Source organism: Saimiri boliviensis, chromosome 3 (genome assembly GCF_048565385.1).
Source record: "Saimiri boliviensis isolate mSaiBol1 chromosome 3, mSaiBol1.pri, whole genome shotgun sequence".
NCBI classification, from domain to species: Eukaryota; Metazoa; Chordata; class Mammalia; order Primates; family Cebidae; genus Saimiri; species Saimiri boliviensis.
The window spans coordinates 138671123-138689758 of record NC_133451.1 but is presented as its reverse complement, the minus strand read 5'-3'; the positions used below and the strand labels follow the sequence as shown (position 1 = coordinate 138689758).

Below are 18636 nucleotides of genomic sequence, written 5' to 3'. Positions count from 1 at the left end.
ACTCCGTCTCAAAATTAAAAAAAAAAATGGAATTTCTAGAAATAAAATATAGTAATCAAAATTTAAAAATCACTGGGTGGATTTATATATTTATTTATATATTTATTTAATTTTGAGATGGAGCTTCACTCTTTTCACTCAGGTTGGAGTGCAGTGGTACAGTCTCAGCTCACTGCAACCTCCGCCTCCCAGGTTCAAGTGATTCTCCTGCCTCAGCCTCCTGAGTTGCTGGGATTACAGATGCATACCACCATGCCTACCTAATTTTTGTATTTTTAGTAAAGACAGGGTTTCACCATGTTGGCCAGTCTGGTCTTGAACTTCTGACCTCAGGTGGTCTGCCTGCCTTGGCCTCCCAAAGTTATGAGATTGCAGGCATGAGCCATTGTGCTGGACTCATTGGGTGGATTTAACAGATTAGTCACAGATGAAAAGAAAATTAATGAAACCATATGTATATATGCATATATACACACACACATGTATATACACTTTTTGAGACAAAGTTTTGCTTTTGTTGCTGAGGCTAGAGTGCAGTGGCATGATCTTGATCAGCTCACTGTAACCTCTGCCTCCCTGGTTCAAGGAATCTCCTGCCTCAGCATCCTGAGTAGCTGAGATTACAGGCACTGGCCACCACACCCGGCTAATTTTAACATTTTTAGTAGAGACCAGGTTTCACCATGTTGGTCAGGCTGGTCTTGAACTTCTGACCTCAGATGATCCACCCCCTCGGCTTCCCAAAGTGCTGGATTACAGGCATGAGCTACAGCACCCAGCCAATGAAACAATATTTTTGTTGCTGTTGTTTGAGACAAAATTTCCCTCTTGTTGCCCAGGCTGGAGTGCAATGGTGAGATCTCATCTCACCACAACCTCCCCCTCCCAGGTTCAAGCAATTCTCCTGCCTCAGCCTCCTGAGTAGCTGGGATTACAGGCATGTGCCCACCATGCCTGGCTAATTTTGTATTTTTAGTGGAGACAGCATTTCTCCATGTTGGTCAGGATGGTTTCGAACTCCCAACCTCAGGTGATCCGCCTGCCTGAGCCTCCCAAAGTGCTGGGATTACAGGTGTGAGCCACTGTACCCGGCCAGCCAATGAAACAATATTGACACCTTACTAGGTTTGATGTATTCTGACATTTTTCTGTTCCATTTTATTCTTTTTTTTTCTGAGACAGGGTCTCACTCAGTGGTGCCATCATGGCTCACTGCTGCCTCAAACTCTTGGGCTCAAGATCCTCCCATCTAGCCTCCTAAGTAGCTGGGACCACAAGTCACCACCACACCTAATTTTTTATTTTTTGTAGAGACAAGGTTTTCTCATGTTGCCCAGGCTGGTCTCCAACTCCTGAGCTCAAAGCATTAACCCATCTCAGCCTCCCAAAGTGCTGGGATTATAGGCATGAACCACTGTACCTAGCCTGTTCCATTTTATTCTATCTGAAAGTATTAAAAGATGGTTGAGACCCAAAAAACTCACTTCACAGCCCCGATCTTTTAATCAACACAATGAAATTAAAACTGCTGATTGCACCATTTAATGTAACAGGGCCAGGAAAATATTAATAGACTTTTTTTAAAGCTTTTACTACAAAACAAAGTTTAGGATTGAAATGTATGCCTCTGACAAATCCTTAGGAGTTGGTGCTGCTGAAATAAATTAGATGCAGCTGACTTCACTAAGGCCTCTCCCTGTGGCTTTCACTCTTGGGCAGAAAGAGGAACCAGACCAGGAAGAAGGTAAGTTTGGTTTTTATTCTGGAGTAGGCAGACTGGGGGACCTATAACATTTTTTTTTTTTTCTTTTGAGACAGAGGCTCACTCTGTCGCCCAGGCTGGAGTGCAATGGCGTGATTTTGGTTCACCGAAGCCTCTACCTCCCAGGTTCAAGTGATTTTGGTGCCTCAGCCTCCCGAGCAGCTGGGACTACAGGTGCGCACCACCACGCCCAGCTAATTTTTTTATGTTTCACAGAAATGGCATTTCACTATGTTGTCCAGGCTGGTCTTGAATTCCTGGCCTCAAGTGACCCATCTGCCTTGGCCTCCCAATGTGCCGGGGATCCTCCCACCTCAGCCTTCTGAGTAGCTGGGACTACAGGCATTTGGCATAATGCCAGGCTTTTATTTTCAATTTTTAGTTGAGATGAGGTCTTGCAATGTTGCCCAGACTGGTATCAAACTCCTGAGTTCAAGCAATCCTCCTGCCTTGGCCTCCTACAGTGCTGGAATTACAGATGTGAGCCACCACAAATTTAAATTTTAACAAAATTTTAAAAAAGAGATGGGGTCTCACTATGCTGTCCAGGCTGGAGTCCAACTCCTAGCCTCAAGTCATCCTCTGCCTCAGCCTTCCAAATGCCTGAACTACAGGCCTGAGGCACCTGACAGGGCCACCTTAAACCCTTCTAAGTGTACTGTTCAGTAGTGTTAAGTACATTCATACTATTATGAAACTAAGACTTTGAATTTATTCTCCAGGCAAGTGAGATTTATGGAATTATTAAAAGATTTCAGGTCTCTGTAGAGGTTTAGGGAGGTTGTTTTAGGGAGTGGGTGTAGTATGAGATAGGGGATGGAAGCTAGTAGGACTGGAAGGGACTGTACGTTTAAAAGCTTGCTGGGGGCCTTGTGAGTGAGGGTTGATTTCTGGCTTGGTCACAGGGTTTTCTGCCAGAGAGGAAGTTAGAGAAGGGAACTCAACACACCCCTGGCTGAGTACCAAGACTTTATGGGCCAGATGCTTTCTGAGGGCTGCACGCTTCAGCTAGCCAGCCACGTTCTGTTAACCCCTACAGTTAAAAAAGGATTGTGTGTCGGGGGGAGGGTAGGTTGGATTAGTTGCAAAAATGGAACAATTTGGAGATTTCACTTCTTTTTTTTTTTTTTTTTTTTTTTGAGATGGAGTTTTGCTTTTGTTGCCCAGGCTGGAGGGCAATGGTGCCATCTTGGCTCTCTGCAACCTCGGCCTCCTGGGTTCAAGTGATTCTCTTGCCTCAGCCTCCTGAGTAGCTTGGATTACAGGTGCCTGCCAACATGCCCGGCTAATTTTTGTATTTTTAGTAGAGACAGGGTTTCACCATGTTGGCCAAGCTGGTCTCAAACTCCTGACCCCAGGTGATCTGCCTGCCTCGGCCTCCCAAAGTGCTGGGATTACAGGCGTGAGCCACGGCACCCGGCTGTTCTGTTTTTTTAGACAGAGTTTCGTTCTTGTTGCCGAGGCTGGAGTGCAGTGGTGTAATCCAGGCTCACTGCAACCTCCGCTTCCCGGGCTCAGAACTCGTGCCTCAGCCTCCCGAGTAGCTGGGCCTATAGGCGCCCGCCACCACGCCTAACTAAATTTTTGTATTTTCGGTAGAGACGGGATTTCACCATGTTGGCCAGGTTGGTCTCGAACCCCTGAGTTCAGGCCATCTGCCCGCCTCAGCCTCCCAAACTGCTGGAATTACAGTTGTAAGCCACCGCACTTGGCCAACGCCCTGCTAATTTTAAAATTTTCTTGTAGAGACGGGGTCTGGCTGGGTGGCTCAGGCTATTCTCCAATTCCTGGCTTCAACTGATTCTCCTGCCTTAGCTTCTCAAAGTGCTGGGTGTGAGCCACCGAGTTTGGTCGCACTCCACTTTAAAAAAACCTGTTTAATCCATGTTTAACAGACATATAGAAAGGGACACAAATAAGCGTAGAGCTTGTTGGAATGTTCACAAAGCAACAACACCTGACATAAACCAGCACCCACATTAACAAGCAGAACGTTGCTAGGGTCTCTGGAGTGATACTCATTTAACCCTAGGAAACCTCAAGAAGCCGACTGTTTTATCACCCCCTTTTTATGTAAGAGGAAACAAGCAAAGCCCTGTTGAAACCGGCATTTGAATCAGATCCACTGACTGACCCCAAAGCCAATGCTCTGGAGAAGCAGCAAATGTGGGGGTTAGACGGTGAGTTCAGCTTTGAAGGATGTTGAGTGGGCGTCTAGTTCTACTGAAACTTACTTCCTGACGTCACAGCCACAGAAACCACAGGTAACCAGACGCCTGCACCTCAGGCCACAGACGCCTTCACACGGTACAGCTTCCAGTGAGCCCTCGGCATGCCGCGCGACCTCCCAGCACACGATGGCGGTATCGCAACCACAGTAGGAGCAGTGGCGCTCTCTATTGTCGCAGTATTCTTGAGGCCGGAAGAAGAAGAGGGCAAAGGTTACATAGACGGCGTGCCCCGCCCCGTACGCCTAAGTTCTCGCGCGACTTCCACTTCCGCCCTTTTGGCCCTCTGAGCAGCACCATGGCGGTTGGCAAGAACAAGCGCCTTACGAAAGGCGGCAAAAAGGGAGCCAAGAAGAAAGTGTAAGTGGCTACTGTTGTGGCACTCCTGCTTTTTGGGGGTCTGCTGGAATCGGTGGGCTGGTCCTAGATAGCGGCATAGGCCGGATGGCGAGGATTTCAGTCGGATTGTGTGGGCCATGGCGGGTTGGTGAACCCTGGAACGCGGCCTGGTAGGTCTCCGTGCTGAGTAGCGGCAGGTCGGCTGTCTTTCCCAGGCCCTCTGATCCTTGCGCCCGTGGCATTTTAGCTGGCTTGCCGCCGCGACTCGGCTGGAATGTTAGTTTTGTGGGCTCGCGGCTGCTTCAATTCCCCGGGTGTTTGATGGCACTGCGAGAACAGGAGTTCAGGAAAGCACCCTTCTAGCCATTCAGGACCTGTCCGTCCCGCCTCTGCTTGGTCCCAGTGGAAACTGCGAGCTCCCACTAAGCTTTGAGGCCATGCAAGGTCTTAGTTACCAGTACATGCCATTACGGACCAACAGTAATGAGATTGCATGTTACTCGTGCTTGTGTAGTTGAAGGACCAATGAGGGTGGGAAGTGGGCATAAGTTTTCAAAGTCTAATGCATGCAGTGAAACACAGTAGGGAGAGCTAGATTTATGTATGTGCGTCTCACAAACTACTCCAGTATCAAATTGGCGGCTAGCTTTTAAGAATATTGATGGGAAATAATATTAACAGTGGTATTAGAATGAAGAAAGCATAGAATAAACCGAATAATCGGCTATGAAACTTAAGCATTTTCTTAAAATCCAGGGTTGATCCATTTTCTAAGAAAGATTGGTATGATGTGAAAGCGCCCGCTATGTTCAACATAAGAAATATTGGAAAGACGCTAGTCACCAGGACCCAAGGAACCAGTAAGTATCTTATTCTTGGTTTGTATTTTCCTTAAATTGGCGTTTGTGTATTGTAGCGGGCCTATTGGTCTATTGTTGGTCCTGTGGTGAGAGACTTTAAGGAAATGTCATCTATTGGTTGCAACCTTGGCACCTGTGGTGCTTGTTTTGAGTACAGCAATTGTAGAGGCAAGAAGGTGCTTTTTGAATTAAGAAAATGTGCATAGGTAGGTCTGGACTTATAAGTACTGTCGATAAGTTATTGGTGTCTGGATAAATTCGATAACAAAGGTTAAGTTCTTCATAATAATTTACCATTAACTTAATTTCTGGCCGGGCGTGGTGGCTCACGCCTGTAATCCAAGCACTTTGGAGGCCAAGGCAGGCGGATCACCTGAGGTCGGGAGTTCAAGACCAGCCTGACCAACATGGTGAAACACCGTCTTTAAAAAAAAAAAAAAAATCTACCCTCAGTTTAGAGGCTTGACTGTGTTTATATGGTTCCTAAATGTTAAGACACTTGGTTTTTCTTTTGTAGAAATTGCATCGGATGGCCTCAAGGGCCGAGTATTTGAAGTTAGTCTTGCTGATTTGCAGAATGATGAAGTTGCATTTAGGAAATTCAAGCTCATTACTGAAGATGTTCAGGGCAAAAACTGCCTGACTAACTTCCATGGCATGGATCTTACCCGTGACAAAATGTGTTCCATGGTCAAAAAATGGCAGGTGAGACCCAAAGTTCCTTGGAGTGTGTATGTAGTGCTATGAGTGTTTGACCAAGGATAACATGGTTTGATGACCGGATGGAGCATATCCTGTATTGAGGTTTAGAGTTCATTTAAAATGTTTGTTTTCTTGCCATTGTTGAGTGCTGACTCTGGGGTTGCCACACCATATTTTACTTAATGTTTAAATCTGAGCTGTTTTGTTTGTTGAGACAGTCTTGCTCTGTTGCCCAGACTGGAGTGCAGTGGCACGATCTCTGCTCACTGTGACCTTCGCTTCCCAGGTTCAAGCAATTCCCCTGCCTCAGCCTCCCAAGTAGTTGGGATTACAGGTGCACACCACCACCACCAATTAATTTTTGTATATTTAGTGAGATGGGGTTTCGCCATGTTGGCCAGGCTGGTCTCGAACTCCTGACCTCAGGTGATCCACCTGCCTCGGCCTCCCAAAGTGTGGGATTACAGGCATGAGCCACCGCACCCTGCTAAATCTAAGATTTAATAGTTGTATATCGTAATAGTCAGATTTTCTTGCATAGATTAGTGGTTTTTTGAGGAATATCGAGGTGCAGGTGGGTTGTTTTGCCTGTCTTCAGGATATTTTTGGACCTCAGAATTAAGTGGATTTGGATTAACTGGCAATAGAGCATAATTGTGGCAGAGCCTGTGGTGTGAGGTTAAAATCTTTGCTCTATTTCTCTATTGTGTTCTCTTTGGAAAGTAACTTGTTTTCTTTTTTTGGGGAGATGGCGTCCAGCTCTGTTGCCAAACTGGAGTGCAGTGGTGAGATCTGGCTCACTGCAACCTCTGCCTCCTGGGTTCAAGTGATTCTCCTGCCTCAGCCTCCCGAGTAGCTGGGATTATAGGCATACACCACCATGCTCTACTAATTTTTATATATTTAGTAGAGATGGGGTTTCACTATGTTGACCAAGATGTTCTTGAATTCCTGACCTCATGATCCACTCGCTTTGCCCTCCCAAAGTGCTGGGATTACAGGCATGATCCACCACGCGTTGCCAAGTAACTTGTTTTCTAAGCCTCGGTTTATCTATAAAGTGTAGATAAGAGTATCATTTTATTGAATTGTGAGGATGGAATGAAAATTTCAGATGTGTCTGGCTAACCATCCAGTTGGAATATTTTGTGGGAGTGTTTTGTTTTGGGGAGACTGAGTCTCACTTTATTGCTCAAGCTGGAGTGAAGTGGTGCCATCTCTGCTCACTGTAACCTCCCCCTCCTGGGTTCAGCCTCCTGAGTAACTGGGATTACAGGCACCTGCCACCACACCTGGCTAAGCTTTATATTTTTGGTAGAGATGGGGTTTCACCTTCTTGGTAAGGTGGTCTTCAACTCCTGACTTCAAGTGATCCGCCTACCTCAGCCTCTCAAAGTGAGAGGTGTGAGCCATGGTGCCTGGTGTAGTTGGAATATTTTGTATATGGGAATGAATGATGACAAAATGTTTTGGTCCCAAATGATGCATACTGATTATACCGTTAGATTTATCGTGATATTCCCCTAAGGCTTTATGGTTAAATTTCTGGGAATACTTTAAGGTCCCTTGGCTGTAAATTGTATTGATGAGGTTCCCCCCCCCCCCATACTAAGGTATAAAATTTACAAAATGCAAACAAGGGAAATTAGTTTTCATCACTACCCTATATGGTTTTTGCTTTTTCAATTTAGGCAATAATGTGACTATTAATTAGGGGTTTTTAATTACATTTTAACTGTGAAATTGGGTATTTAATCAGCATGGCTTTGGTTTGGAACATAAAGGAATCTTTCACAGTGTGCATTTAGAGTTATTCACAACAGTTTTTTGAAAAATGACATCACTGTAGATGTTCATATCATAAAACACCATGGATCCTCTCAGAACCTATTTTTCTCTTGTGTAGTTTTATACTTGATGGGGATGAGCTGTTGAAAGGGGTATGTGTATATGCAGTGGATGTGGGTTTGGGTCCAGTTGAGATCGTGGGTAGTAATGATGGGAGTAGAAAGGAGAAAGGGCAGTTGAGACGACTTGGTTATTTAATTGGGTAAGAATTTGGTGGTAATTATTGGTAAGTTCAAGGAAGTTAATTCTGTAAGCTAGAGATGTTATTTATAATTAGGATACTTCATATATTTAATAATGAGCGTTCGACAGTCCAGCTTTTCAAAATTAGAAATTGAGGGATAAATGGGTAACATAAAATCTGTTACATATGACAGTATCTTTTTTCCTCTAGACAATGATTGAAGCTCATGTTGATGTCAAGACTACCGATGGTTACTTGCTTCGTCTGTTCTGTGTTGGTTTTACTAAAAAACGCAACAATCAGATACGGAAGACCTCTTATGCTCAGCACCAACAGGTCCGCCAAATCCGGAAGAAGATGATGGAAATCATGACCCGAGAGGTGCAGACAAATGACTTGAAAGAAGTGGTCAATAAATTGTAAGTGTTTCTTTCCTTCCTCACACAACACAACCTTGAGTACGAGATTATTCCTCAGATGAGGGAAAGTATATGAGACAAGGTAAAGGTCTGTTGAAATCTTGTCTGGGAATCATTCTAGCTATGTCCCTTTAAGTGAAAGAGTGTTAAGTACTCAATAAATATCATTATTATTTGAGTTGGTCTCGCTCTGTTGCCCAGACTGGAGTGCAGTGGTGCAGTCTCGGCTCAACCAGCATTTCCCTGGTACAAGCAGTTCTCAAGCCTCAGCCTCCTAAGTAGCTGAGAATACAGAGGCCTGCCACTATTCCCAGCTAGTTTTTTTAAATTTTTAGTAGAGATGGGGTTTCACCATGTTGGCCAGGCTGGACTTGAACTCCTGACTTAAGGTGAGCTGCTAGTACTCTGTAAATGCGATAGTTAAAAAAAAATTTTTTTTTTTAATGAAGCTGTCTCACAGTAGAGTTGAAGGGCAGGAAATGTTTTTGCCGACTTGGGAAATACACTGAATAAGCTGAGTGCAGTGGGACGTGCCTGGAGTCCCAGATACTCAGGAGGCTGTGGTAGGAGGATTGTTTGAGCCAGCCTGGGCAGTATAGGGAGACCCTGTCTCAAAACCAGAAAACATACATATAGATACACACACACATACACAAACATATGGACACACACAAAGATAGATAAAACCTTTCATGATTAATAATGCATGGGAATAAGTGATGAAAAAAGTTTCGGTCCCATATGATGGCCAGTGATAACTTATGTTTTCTGATGTTCCCGTGCAATATACAGTTAAATAAGAAGGTGTAATGGAAAAAGTATAAGGCTTGGACTCAGAAGACTCATATAACTTTGCCACTAGCTAGCTGTGCAATTCAGATCATCTGTCCTTTCGGTGTGAAAGGAAGATAATAGCTTATCTTATAGGAGGATTTATGCAGGTTAAATGAGGTAGGTGTTACATGTGTAGGTTTATTACAGGGCTTCCCTACTTTTAAAGGAAATGGCTTATCCCCTTATTATCTGAGAACTAGGACTTGGTGAAAAAAAATTCACTGTTACTGGTTTGCAGGATTCCAGACAGCATTGGAAAAGACATAGAAAAGGCTTGCCAATCTATTTATCCTCTCCATGATGTCTTCGTTAGAAAAGTAAAAATGCTGAAGAAGCCCAAGTTTGAATGTAAGTGAGGAATCACATGATTCTCGTGGGGCCAAATACATTGTTTCTGGGTGGGGGAAGAGGAGTTGGGGCCATTTCATGGCCTTCTTTTTCTTATGTCATGCTTGCATAGTATGCATAGTAGTGGTGACCATTGTTTCAAGATACACTATCACTAACAGGGTTTTTTTTTTTTTTTTTTTGCCTTTTAGTGGGAAAACTCATGGAGCTTCATGGTGAAGGCAGTAGTTCTGGAAAAGCCGCTGGAGATGAGACAGGTGCTAAAGTTGAACGAGCTGATGGATATGAACCACCAGTCCAAGAATCTGTTTAAAGTTCAGACTTACAGTAGTGGCAAATAAAAAGTTATTTGTGATGGTTTGCTTCTGAACATTCTTTTTTAAAAAAATAATCTGGCCGCTTGGTGAATAAGATAGTAAATTTGATAGCTGGTAAACTTTCCTGACCTGTTGTATGGAGTTTACTATCTTCTGATTCTCGCTAGACATAAAGTGAACAGACAAACTGGATATAAACTTACTACTATGCACCTTTACCGTGAAGCTGAAATAAATGGGGCAGAGAAGCTGTTAACCAGTGGGCATTTAGTGCTATCCCCTTCCAGTCACTGGATCATTCAGTTTCTGCCTCTTTAAGCCTTCAGTTTTCTCATTTGCTTAGCTGATAACCGTGCTTCCTATAGTCACTAAAAAAGTTGTAAAGCAGATGAGAAAAGAAATTTTCACTACTTGTACTCTGCCGCCTACGCATCTGTTAATCATTACTGCCTTCTGTCATACCTCTGGATGGATTGTCCTAAGACATAAGACAGCCTTTTTTTTTTTTTTTTTGCCTAATCAGCCTCGTGGCTCCAGCAATTCACACCTTTATCAATTCCTTTTCACTGTCCTTCCCATCACCATACAAACACTAGTACACCCTTCCAGAGCACCTTACTCAGCCCGTTTATGGCAAAGCTCAAAGGAATTTTTCATATAGCTGTATCATTTAATTTTTTTGAATTTTTAACACTTTTTTACACATAAATTATATTTTAGAGGCCAGGCACAGTGGCTTACATTGCTAATCCCAGCACTTTGGGAGGCTGAGGTGGGTAGATTGCCTGAGGTCAGAAGTTCTGGACCAACCTGGGCAACATAGTGAAACCCCATCTCTACTAAAAAAATTAAAATTAGGTGTGGTGGTAGGCACCTGTAATCCCAGTTTCTTGGGAGGCTGATGCGTGTGAATCACTTAAACATGGGAGGTGGAGATTGCACCACTGCATTCCAGCCGGGGCTACAAAGTGAGATGGTCTAAAAATTATTGCCAGATATGATGGCTCATACCTGTAATCCCAGGACTTTGGGTCGCTGAGGCAGGCAGATCACCTGAGGTTGGGAGTTTGAGACCAACCTGACCAACATGGAGAAGCCCCATCTCTACTAAAAATAATGTTATGAGGCGTGGCGCATGCCTATAATCCCAGCTATTCAGAAGGCTGAGGCAGGAAAAACGCTTGAACCCAGGAGGTGGAGGTTGCCATGAGCTGACGTGCCATGGCACTCCAGCCTGGGCAACAAACTCAAAAGAGTATATTTTTGAATATATTTGTATCTTTATATATGGTGTGGTCATAGATCACTGTAACCTCATACTCCTGGGCTCAAGCCATCCTCCCTCCCAGGCCTGAGTAACTAGAACACAGGTCTGTGCCACCACACCATTCTTTAAAGACAGCCTCACTAGCCTTGCTCTGTCATCCAGGCTGGAGTGAAAGTGTGATTTTGGCTTGTGTCTCAGCCTCCCCAGTAGCTAGGATTATAAGTGCCCACCACCAGGCCTGCCTAATTTTTGCATTTTTTAGTGGAGTTGGGGTTTTGCCATGTCGGCCGGGCTCGTCTTGAATTCCTGCCCTCAAGTGATCCTCCTGCCTCAGCCTCCCAAATTGCTGAGATTACAGGTGTGAGCCACTGTGCCCAGCCCACCCTGCTAGTTTTTAATTTTTTTTTTTTTTTTTTTTTTTTAAGACAGGGTTTCACCATGTTGCTCAGGCTGGTCTTAAACTCCCAACCTCAGGTGATCCGCCTGTCTTGGCCTCCAAAGTGCTTGGATTACAGGCGTGAGCCACCACGCCTGGCTGTTTTTAAGTTCTTTGTAGCTTCTTGGGTGTTATGTCCAGACCGGTCCCAAATTCCTAGCCTTAAGGGATCCTCCTGCCTGAGACTCCCAAAGTGCCAGGAGTATAGGTGTGAGCTGTGGTGCCCAGCCACATTTTTTAGTTTTTATTTTTGTTGAACTTGCTGCAGTTAGCCTTTTCCCCCACACCACTCCAAGAAACTTCATTGTCAAGATTAGCAGCGATTTTGTTGCTAAGTCTGGTGGTCTATTCTGTCTTTTTTTTGTTTGTTTTTTTTTGAGACAGAGTTTTGCTCTTGTTACCCAGGCTGGAGTGCAATGGCGTGATCTTGGCTCACCGCAGCCTCCGCCTCCTGGGTTCAGGCAATTCTCCTGCCTCAGCCTCCCGAGTAGCTGGGATTACAGGCACGCGCCACCATGCCCAGCTAATTTTTTGTATTTTTAGTAGAGACAGGGTTTCACCATGTTGACCAGGATGGTCTCGATCTCTTGACCTCGTGATCCACCCGCCTTGGCCTCCCAAAGTGCTGGGATTACAGGCTTGAGCCACCGCGCCCGGCCAATTTTCAGTCTTTTACTTGACCTCTATTAGTGATTTTGCTTGTTGTCACCTCATCCTATTATTGACTGTTGAAAATTGATTTCTTCCTGATTTTAACTGTCTTCCAGAACCTCAACTCAAAGCTTTTCCTTGTACGTCACTGGCTACTCCTTTACTAGCTAATTTCTTAAACTTTTAATCAGTTTTAGAAGGCCCTAGGGCTTGGTCCTTAGACATTTCTATACTCTCCCTACGTTCTTGATTTTAATGGAGATTTTTTTTTTCAGTCTCTGTAGAGACTCAAAAATTGCCAATGCCGACTATACTGCAAGTCATCACAGTGGGGTATTTGGAAAAGTTTTCAATTAACAATAATCATGCCTCAGATAAACCTCATCGGCTACAATACTGCCACTGCACAAAGCTTAATGGAGATTTTTATATTTCTAGCCTATACTTTTCTTTGGGAGATCCAGGTTTGTCTAAGTGCTTACTTGATATCCCCACTTGGATGTCAGGCATTTAACATACAATGTTCTAAAATGGTATCTCAATTGTACCCACCCTTTTGGTTGCCTAGGCCAAAATCCTCTGTGGTCATTCTTGACTATTCACAGTTGTTTCAAACTACATATATCTGGAGTCTAATCAGTTATTACCACCTTTCACTATTTGAAACAAGCCACCATTACTACTTGATTGTTACTGCCTACCTTGTCTCCCTAAGTCCTCTCTTGTGGAATTCTTTTATTTTTTGTGAACAGGATCTCTTTCTGTTGCCCAGAATGGAGTGCAGTGATGTAATCACAGCTTACTGCAGCTTTGCATTCCTGAGCTCAAGCGATCCTCCTGCCTCAGCCTCCTGAGTAGCTGGGCTCCAGGTGCATGCCACCATGGCTGGCTAATTTAAAAATATTTCTTGTAGAAATGGGGTCTTTCTATATTGCCAAGGCTAGTCTGGAACTCCTGATCTCAAGTGATCCTCCTGATTACAGGTGTGAGCCACTACACAGGCCCTGAAAGTCTGCTTTACATGATTCAAAGATCCCATGTGATTTTGTGTCTGACTTGTCTCTTTCTCATTCCCCTTGCCCTTCACTGTGCTTGAAATACTTTGGTTTATGTGGCCACAGTGTTTACCTTCACCTCCTTGAAGTCTCTGCTGTTTTTCTTTTTTGAAATGGAGTCTCTCTCTGTTGCCAGGCTGGAGTGCAGTGGCGTGATCTTGGCTTACTGCAACCTCTACCTCCCAGGTTCCAGTGATTCTCCTGCCTCACCCTCTTGAGTAGCTGGGTTTACAGGTGTGTACCACCATGCCCAACTAATTTTGTATTTTTAGTAGAGACAAGGCTTCACCATGTTGGCCAGGCTGGTCTTGAACTCTTGACCTCAGGTAATCTGTTCCTCTCCGCCTCCCAGAGGGATTACAGGTGTGAGCCACCATTCCCAGCCGGTATTTTTGAGATAGGGTCTGGCTCTGTCACCCAGCTGGAGTGCAGTGGCACGAGCTTGGCTCACTGCAGCCTCCACTTCCCAGGCTCAAGCAATCCTCCCACCTAGGCCTCCTCAGTAGGTGAGACTACAGGTGCCTGCCACCACTCCTGGCTAATTTTTGTATTTTTTGTAGAGATAGGGTATTGCCACGTTGCCTAGGCTGGTCTCCCATTTCCTGAGCTCAAGCAATCCACCAGCCTTGGCCTCCCAAAGTGTTGGGACTACAGGTTTGAGTCACTGTGCCCAGCCTGTTCTTTCAATATCTTTTGTGGGACAGGCGTAGTGGCTCAGGCTTGTAATACCAGCACTTTGGGAGGCCAAGCCAAGCAGTTGAGGTCAGGAGTTCCAGACAAGCTGATCAATGTGGAGAAACCCTGTCTCTACTAAAAATACAAAAATGAGCTGGGCTTGGTGGCATGGACCTGTAATCCCAGCTACTCGGGAGGCTGAGGCAGAATCACTTGCACTCGGGAGGAGGAGGTTGCAGTGAGCTAAGATCGAGCCACTGCACTCCAGCCTGAGACAGAACCAGATTCTGTCTCAAAAACAAAAACAAAAACAAAACTCTTTTGTGGGTAAAGTTTTCCTAAATTTCAGTTTTCAGTATTCTGTTTCCTTGCTTTGGTTCTCTGTATCAGGGACTTCTTTGACTATGATCTTATAGCAGCTACAGTTATAATTCCTAACTATCCATGTGATACAATCCTTAGTCCAGGCCGAGTTGGCAAATTGCTGCCTGTGGTAAATCTGGCCAGTTTCCATTTTTGAATAGTCTGCAAGCTGAGAATGGTTTTTACATTTTCATAGATTTGAAAAAATATTTTACTACGTGTGAAAATTATATGAAATTCAAAATAAATACAAATATCCACTAATAAAATTGTATTGGAACATAATCATACTCATTTATCTTTAAATATTGTCAGTTCCTGCTTTTTATTCATTTTTTTTGAGACGGAATCTCACTCTGCCGCCCAGGCTGGAGTGCAGTGACATGATCTCAGCTCACTGCAACCTCTGCCTCCCAGGTTCAAGTGATTCTCCTGCCTCAGCCTCCCGAGTAGCTGGGACTACAGGTATGTGCCGCCATGCCTGGCTAATTTTTTGCATTTTTAGTAGAGATGGGGTTTCACCATGTTAGCCAGGCTGGTCTTGATCTCCTGACCTTGTGATCTGCCAACCTTGGCCTCCCAAAGTGCTGGGATTACAGGCGTGAACCACTGTGCCTGTCCAGTTCCTGCTTTTTAAAATTTTAAATCTTTTTTTTTTTTTTTTTTTTGAGATGGAGTTTCGCTCTCGTTACCCAGGCTGGAGTGCAGTGGCGCAATCTTGGCTCACTGCAACCTCCACCTCCTGGGTTCAGGCAATTGTCCTGCCTCAGCCTCCTGAGTAGCTGGGATTACAGGCATGCGCCACCACGCCCAGCTAATTTTTTTGTATTTATAGTAGAGATGGGGTTTCATCATGTTGACCAGGATGGTCTCGATCTCTTGACCTTGTGATCCACCCGCCTCGGCCTCCCAAAGTGCTGGGATTACAGGCTTGAGCCACCGCGCCCGGCCTTAAATCTATTTTTAGAGATAGGGTCTCACTATGTTGCTCAGGCTGGTCTTAACTCCTGGACTCAAAAGGATCCTCTTGCCTCAGCCTCCAAAAGTGCTGAATTATAGGCACGTGGCACGGCCCCTGGCCGTGCTGCTTTTTGCACTACAACTGTAGAGTTGAATATTTGCCACAGAGACCACATGTGGAAAACTTATCACTTCATACTGAGGTGCACACTGCAAACTGCAGTGATACCGTGCTCAAACATTTTAAGCGCCACACGTTACCTGTGAAAAGACATCTTCAAAAATGAAATACAGGCCAGGCACTGTGGCTCACACCTTTAATCCAGCACTTTGGGAGGCTGAGGCGAGTGGATTAATTGAGGTCAGAAGTTCAAGACTAGCCTGGCCAACATGGTGAAATCCTGCCTCTACTAAAAATACAAAAATTAGTCGGTTGTGATGGTGTGCACCTGTAATCCCAGCTCTTGGGAGGCTGAGGCAGGAGAATCGGTTGAACCTGTGAGGCGGAGGTTGCAGTGAGCCGAGATTGCGCCACTGCACTCCAGCCTGGGTGACAGAGACTCAGTCTCAAAAAAAAAAAAAAAAACACCAGGAAATACATTAAATCTCATGACAAATCATCATTTACAGATGAAAAGTTGCAACTGATTTTATAATGGGAATCACTGATTAAGCCCTAATGAAATTTATCCCCCATCTCAAAAAAAAAAAACTTCCATTTTTTTCTCACTAGTAGATCTGTAGTTGGGGCTACAGGTGTGAGTCACCATGCCCTACTTTTTAAAATGTTTGTAGAGATGGTGGGGGGGGGGTCTCCCTATGTTGCCCAGGCTGGTCTTTAACTCCTAGACTCAAGTGATCCTCCTGCCTCAACCTCCCAAAGTTGAGATTACATTTGTGAGCCACCACACTATTTTTGCTGACGGGCTGTTGCCAATGGCCTAGACATCTGGTCTGCCACTTGAAAGGTAGACTAAAGACATCCCTTTTAAGGCTATGAACTATGAAAATAAACTGTAGCTGCCAACCAGAACATCTGGGTCACTCATGTAGATGACTATGGGTAAGGGCCAGTTCTCTTGATTACAGCTAGTGGAATCCAGCTGCTGATGAAGTTAGCACCACCTGGATTGTTCTCACAATGGCAACACATCCATGATGGCGGACTAGGCACCCAGTAAAGAACTCTTTCTCAGGCATGCCAATCTTGGTGACCCCTGCTGAAGTTAGCCCATTTGTCTGGAGGTAAATAAGACCATATTACTCCTGCTGAGCAGTCTAGGAAAAAAAATACAAAAAACAAAACAACAACAACAACAACAACAAAAAAAACCATATTACACAGGACATGGGCCCACTTGTTCCTAACTGATTGAGTACACTGGACCTTTGATCTCCTCTTAGGGCGACTCATGGGGGCGCCTCACTGCTGCTGAGACATTCTTAGGCTACGAAGTTGCTGTTCCAATCTCATCAACTGACTTTGACCACACAATTGCAGCTCTTGAAACTAATGTGTCACATATTCTTAGTCTTCCAAACTATATGCAGCCTGACAATGGGGCACCTTTGTACAAGGCCACTCAGCAGTGAGCCAAAAGTGAGATTATTTGATGAATATTTCACACTCCCTAACATCTGCAGATAACTGTATTGTTGAGCATTAAAGAGGTTACTGACTGTATCATCCTCACCTCCTCCTGTTCCACATACCTGATTAAGGTATTTGGGTCACAGAATGTGACAGTCCCAGAATCCCAGAGAGGAATTATCTCCATTTCACTGTCTCCTGGGTAGTAATCAGGACAAAAGGTCTGGGTGAAAGAAGATTGAAGAAAATTTTGTTATAGGTATTAATTTTGTGTCAGTGGAGGAAAGGCAACCATCCTGGCATCTGGGGAGAAAACACCTTAGACCACAGTAAGGAGTAAAGATAGGGTTTCACTCTGTCGACCAGGCTGGAGTGCCATGGTGTTATCACGGCTCACTGCAGCCTTGACCTCCTGGGCTCAACTGACCTTCCCACCTCACCCTCCTAAGTAATTGGGACTACTGGCATGTGCCACTATGCCTGGCTAATATTTTATTTTTTTTTGTAGAGATACGGTCTCACTATATTTCCCAGGCTGGTCTTAAAACTCCTGGCTCAAGGGATCCTTCTGTCTCGGCCTCCCAGAGTGCTGGGATTACAGGTGTGAGCCACCATGCCTAGCTGGAAGGGAAACAATTAATCCACAGTTTGTTCCCTAGATCAGTTTTTTAACCATGGCACTATTGATATTTTAGGCCAGATAATTCATTGTTTAGCAGTTAATGCTGGCCTCTACCCACTAGATGCCAGTAGCACCTTTCCTCTAGTTGTGACAAATAAAAATGGCTCAGACATTGCCAAATGTCCCCTAGGGGGGCAAAACTTTGCCCTTGATTCAAAACCACTACCTGAATCAAGTGGCCTGACCTGCTGCCGGGTTTGTACAAACCACTATGAAATGTGTTATGAAAACAGAAAATTTCTTTTAGAAATGGTCCATCCTCAGTTTTGCTGTGCCTGATACCATCAACAACAGCACCCAAATTTGATTGTATACAGACATCAGGACCAACACAACCTTGGTTCAATCTGACTGATCATATGCTCTTGATGTCTGAGTGGTCTTAGATAATATCATATATGGCAACTGTGGCTACAGCTATTTGGTGACACTGCCCCTGTGACTTAACCAATGTGATAATACAAATCAGGTTTAGCAACGAGTCCTGAACTAAAGTGACTTGTGTCCTTTGGAGTTCTATTTTTGTATGTAGGAGAAAAATTGGTCATGAGATGTCTTCCCATTAAGAACAGGGGTCATTTTCTGGCCCATCTATTGTCTAATTATTGCAATGACACCAGAGATTAACAGATCAGTTTAAACTCTCTGTGCAGGTCTTAATGAATAAAATACCCTGGCCCTAGAATACCTCATGGCTGCCTAAAATCAGACCTACTGGTACTCCCTGGGATTTATCTGCAGTGAGCTGTCTGTGACCCTGGAGAGTATGACTGAGATCAGTACTGTAGTTTGGCCTCCTCTGCTGCCTTGAGTCTTGATAATAGACTTAATTAAACATCATATGAGACAAATTGAGTGGATTTGGTTCTGGCTTCTGTTGGTTAGATTAATTGAAGTGGTTGCTAGAGTAGCATGCTTGTATAAAAAATTTGTTTGGCCAAGAATGTGTCAGGCTGAGGAGTGAACAGTGACAGAGGCAATGTGCTGTAGACCCCAAGTGTCTCTGCACATTCTTGCTGATTATGCCAAGAATACAATTCCTTGACTGTTTTTCACCTTGGCCACTTCTCAGGGCTGTTTTTGCACCCTTGTGAGCAACCTTGAGGGATGAGGTA

At 44.4% G+C, this 18636-nt stretch overlaps 1 protein-coding gene, 1 long non-coding RNA gene and 3 other non-coding genes across 6 annotated transcripts in view; 3 read left to right on the top strand and 2 right to left on the bottom strand.

Moving 5' to 3' along the window:
• The window catches only part of LOC141584059 (uncharacterized), a 55256-nt gene extending 51017 nt beyond the window's left edge, over window positions 1–4239 (bottom strand). For both annotated transcript variants that reach the window (XR_012516985.1, XR_012516984.1), the window contains exon 1: window positions 3997–4239. This is a non-coding gene — a long non-coding RNA (uncharacterized LOC141584059). The remainder of the gene's footprint in view (window positions 1–3996) is intronic.
• Window positions 4240–4241: 2 nt separating this feature from the next.
• On the top strand, window positions 4242–9884 carry RPS3A (ribosomal protein S3A). Its single transcript, XM_003945147.4, has 6 exons — window positions 4242–4350; window positions 5086–5189; window positions 5707–5894; window positions 8134–8342; window positions 9415–9524; window positions 9716–9884. The coding sequence occupies exons 1-6, from the start codon at window positions 4289–4291 to the stop codon at window positions 9835–9837; spliced, it is 795 nt and encodes a 264-aa protein (XP_003945196.2). The 5' UTR covers window positions 4242–4288; the 3' UTR covers window positions 9838–9884.
• Window positions 7340–7411, top strand: LOC120367789 (small nucleolar RNA SNORD73). The gene has a single exon (XR_005582073.1). It is a non-coding gene; the product is annotated as a small nucleolar RNA SNORD73 (small nucleolar RNA).
• Window positions 9054–9118, top strand: LOC120367790 (small nucleolar RNA SNORD73). Its single transcript, XR_005582074.1, has one exon. It is a non-coding gene; the product is annotated as a small nucleolar RNA SNORD73 (small nucleolar RNA).
• A 2586-nt stretch (window positions 9885–12470) lies between the features above and the next one.
• On the bottom strand, window positions 12471–12609 carry LOC120367824 (U4 spliceosomal RNA). The gene has a single exon (XR_005582101.1). It is a non-coding gene; the product is annotated as a U4 spliceosomal RNA (small nuclear RNA).
• Window positions 12610–18636: the final 6027 nt, after the last annotated feature.